The 3,279-nt window shown below is 60.0% G+C and overlaps 1 protein-coding gene across 2 annotated transcripts; it reads right to left on the reverse strand.

Annotated features, from left to right (window-relative positions):
- Window positions 1–558: 558 nt before the first annotated feature.
- On the reverse strand, window positions 559–2,116 carry LOC116732265 (uncharacterized). 2 transcript variants are annotated; one of them, XM_032582317.1, is made up of 3 exons: window positions 1,625–2,116; window positions 1,116–1,322; window positions 559–990 (listed from the first exon to the last, which is right to left on the reverse strand). In XM_032582317.1, the coding sequence occupies exons 1-3, from the start codon at window positions 2,105–2,107 to the stop codon at window positions 817–819; spliced, it is 864 nt and encodes a 287-aa protein (XP_032438208.1). In that variant the 5' UTR covers window positions 2,108–2,116; the 3' UTR covers window positions 559–816. The 2 variants fall into 2 exon arrangements, with proteins under 2 accessions (XP_032438208.1, XP_032438207.1); XM_032582316.1 differs by having other exon boundaries at window positions 1,116–1,364.
- Window positions 2,117–3,279: the final 1,163 nt, after the last annotated feature.

Here is a 3,279-nt window from a genome sequence, read left to right on the forward strand (position 1 = left end):
TGAGCTGAAAGCCCCTGGAGCTCTCCGGCTTGCCGGGCCCTATTTCGGGTCCCTATTTCAGGCTATAGTATGAGGTCAAAGCCCTGGAGGTGTCCAGGGTTGGTTGTATGTCAGTGCGTAGCCGGAGATCGGGCCCCGATTTTGAGGCTAAAAGATGAGCTGAAAGGCCCCTGGAGCTCTCCGGCTTTTCCGGGCCCTATTTCGGGTCCCTATTTGCGGCTAAAAGATGAGCTGAAGCCCCCTGGAGCTCTCTGGCTTGCCGGGGCCCTATTTCGGGTCCCTATTTCAGCCCAGTCATGTTAAGTGTCGGGGGTCAAGGCCTGCAAGCATTGCCCCGACCCCTATAAAACAGGGCTTCACCAGCGCCATTTGGATAGATAGGATTTGAAGACCCTTACAGAAAAATCCCCCCGGAGGAATTACAACAGACCCCTGGGAGAAGGAGCACATTTTTCGAAAAATGACAAAGTGTTTTGATCCAGGGCCCTTCTACAGCTCAGATAAGGCCGATTAAGGGCCCCCTTTTTCGGCTTCTTCCAGCATTTTAAGCCGTTTCCCCCGGATCTTCTCTCTGGTTCTCTGGATCTCCGAGGCAGCAACGCTGTGGGCTCTGGCCGGTCCGGTGAGTCTCCTCCTCGGTCCTTCTGGATGGGCCTGGTGCCTCTCTGGCTCGGCTCGGTTCGGAGCCCAGATCAGATTACCAGAGGTGGTGCGGGCCGGTCCGCGGGCCCCGTTGGCCGGGACTGGAACCTGGAAACCCCCCTGTCCCACCACACAACGAAGAGACATGACACATCCTGGTGCATTATTCAAAGTTTATTGTGAATTTTCTGCAGCTTCTTCTCCCATGCACTGGGCAAATCTGCGCCTCATCTCCGCCATCTGGCCGACATCCAGCTGCATGGCATAGAATCGATCGGCCGTGCGGGTGTCGTGACACATCACCCGGGACATCTGCGTCCGGACATCACTGGAGTGGGTGTTCCTGCACTGTGAGGGGGGAGAGAGAGAGGGGGGGCAGAGAGTCAGAGGGCGGGCAGGCAGGCAGGCAGGCAGGCAGGCAGGCAGGCAGGCAGGGCTCGGATGGTGGTTATGCTGTTTCCTGGATAACTTACCATCGTTGCGACCGCGGTCCTGATGTCGGTAAGCGAGGGTCTCCCTGGCAGTAGCATCGCTGCCCAGGCGTTCCTGGCGAACGCAGTGATGGTGCTCACGTGCTGATGGTTGGTATTGAAGAAGACCAGATCGCACTGCGGACGTAGCCGAGCCCGGATCTCCATCCACCGCTGGATCCAGCCCAGTTCCTCGTGGGTGAGAAAGACCTGAGCACATCCAAACACCCGGGCAGTCTTATGGTTCTTTACCTGAAGACGGGCAGAGAAATGTTAAATGGCTGGCTGGCTGGCTGGCTGGATGGATGGATGGATGGAGCCTGGATGGATGGATGGATGGATGCAGCAGCCTGGATGCAGCAGCCTGGATGCAGCCTGGCTGCTGCATCCATGCTCCATCCAGGCTCCATCCAGGCTCCATCCATCCATCCATCCATCCATCCATCCAGCCAGCCAGCCAGCCAGCCAGCCCAGCCAGCCAGGCTAGTGTTAGTGAGTGGGTGCAGACTTACATTGAGTACGACCCCCGGAGAGGAAGAGACGGACCCCCTCGCGGCCTCCAGGACCTCCTCGGTGGTAAGATTGGTGATGACGCCGGCTCGATGGCCGTAGAGAGAAATAAGGTAAAGGGCGAAGAAGCCGAAGAGCTGATGCCTCAGTCCCACGTCGTGCTTCTTTTGCGAGCAGCTCAGCAAGAGTTTGGGGATCCAGCCCCGACACTTTGCGACACATCTGCGGAGAAGGTCGGGCGTTACGGAGCGCTGGAGCTTCTCGGACTTGACCTTGATCTGCCGAAGCACCACCTTCGTTCCGATTTGGCACGTAGCCGACCTCAGAGCTCGCATCACGGACACGAGCTGCCGCTTGGACAGCCTGGAGCTTCTCGGAGGCGTCTCCATGAAGTATACGTGGAATTGGGTTGTGTTTACCAGGTAGACCTTAACGGTAGTTACGGCCTTCTGCTCCCGCTCGGTGAGTTCGGCGGGCCAGGTCATTATGCGTGCGGCGTCATCCAAGAAGCGCCAGGAGCCCAGCTCGGTCTTATCACGGCTCATGTAGCTGAGGAATGCAACAATTCGACCCATCTTTGACTTAACATTTTCAGCATGCTTTCGCGAGCGTACTGCCCCGGCCAGGTGCCGGCGGTACTCTTCTAGGTAGCCACGGATGACTGCGGGAAATGTACTCAGTCTACCCACCGTGCTCGAGGACGGGGCCTGCGGTTCTTCGTCCTCGACGTCCGCGGATGGCACGTCGTCGTCGCCGCCGGGAAGAAGACATGGCTCCGGCCGCTGTGTGGAGTCCGCCGAGGTGGAACGGGCAGGGCTGGCGCTCGGTCGGCCGGGAAGAAGACATGGCTCCAGCAGCTCCAGCTTCCTCCGTCTCTGGCCGCTGCGGGGAGGTCCGCCGAGGTTGTACGGGCAGGGCTGGCGCTCGGTCCCTGCGAGGGAAGGGGAGAAGCAGGAGGGGGGGGGGCGGCGGCGGCGGCGGCGGCGTCGGCGGCTTCGCTGCCCCGTGAACCGTCCAGGTCCAACCTGGTGGCTAACGGCGGGTCGGGACCCGCCGCCCGAAGTTCTCTCACCTGCCGAAGCGTTTTGCGCCACTGGAGCTTCCTCAAAAGGCGCTTCTTTCCTTGGCACCCAGGTCACGGTGAGCGTCTTGGAGGTGCTGCGCCACCCTTGACCCGCCGTTACGAGCAGCCGCCGACGGGGCACTTCATGCCGCGAACGCTCACTCGCCCTCTGGCAAACGCCAACAGGATCCTTCGCTCCAGGGCGTTCCTGACCGCTGTGAACGTCATCCAAATGGCGTCGCAGGCGCCAAGACGGCCGGGTGACATACAGGGCAGCGATTCTTAAACTTAGAAGGCGTCATCTTCACTCCGCGAGAGTCAGATAGCAAAATGAGCGGGGCACATCCGCAGCCCGGCTATATGTGCAGGCGGGTGGGCGTGCTTCCCCCGCCCCCCCAATCAAGCCTAATTGGCAACACCTGGCCTCGTTCGACCCCGAAATCGGGGCCGGATCTCCGGCGTGCTTCCCTCTAATCAAGCCTGATTGGCAAACACCTGGTCCCAATTCAGGGCGTCCAATCAGGGAAAGCTCCTGTGATTGGCTTCCAATCGAGCCTAATTGGCAACACCTGGGCCTCGTTAGACCCCGAAATC

The sequence above is a fragment of the Xiphophorus hellerii genome, chromosome 14 (genome assembly GCF_003331165.1).
Source record: "Xiphophorus hellerii strain 12219 chromosome 14, Xiphophorus_hellerii-4.1, whole genome shotgun sequence".
Lineage (NCBI taxonomy): Eukaryota > Metazoa > Chordata > Actinopteri > Cyprinodontiformes > Poeciliidae > Xiphophorus > Xiphophorus hellerii.

What these genes read in the sequence shown, in the direction of transcription:
- LOC116732265 (XM_032582316.1), bottom strand. Translation starts at nt 2,107, where the DNA reads ATGACCTGGCCCGCCGAACTCACCGAGCGGGAGCAGAAGGCCGTAACT. An exon ending in CTCCGGGGGTCGTACTCAAT is followed by an intron (nt 1,365 to 1,624) that starts GTAAGTCTGCAC and finishes GCCCGTCTTCAG; the next exon opens with GTAAAGAACCATAAGACTGC. An exon ending in GGACCGCGGTCGCAACGATG is followed by an intron (nt 991 to 1,115) that starts GTAAGTTATCCA and finishes CCCCCCTCACAG; the next exon opens with TGCAGGAACACCCACTCCAG.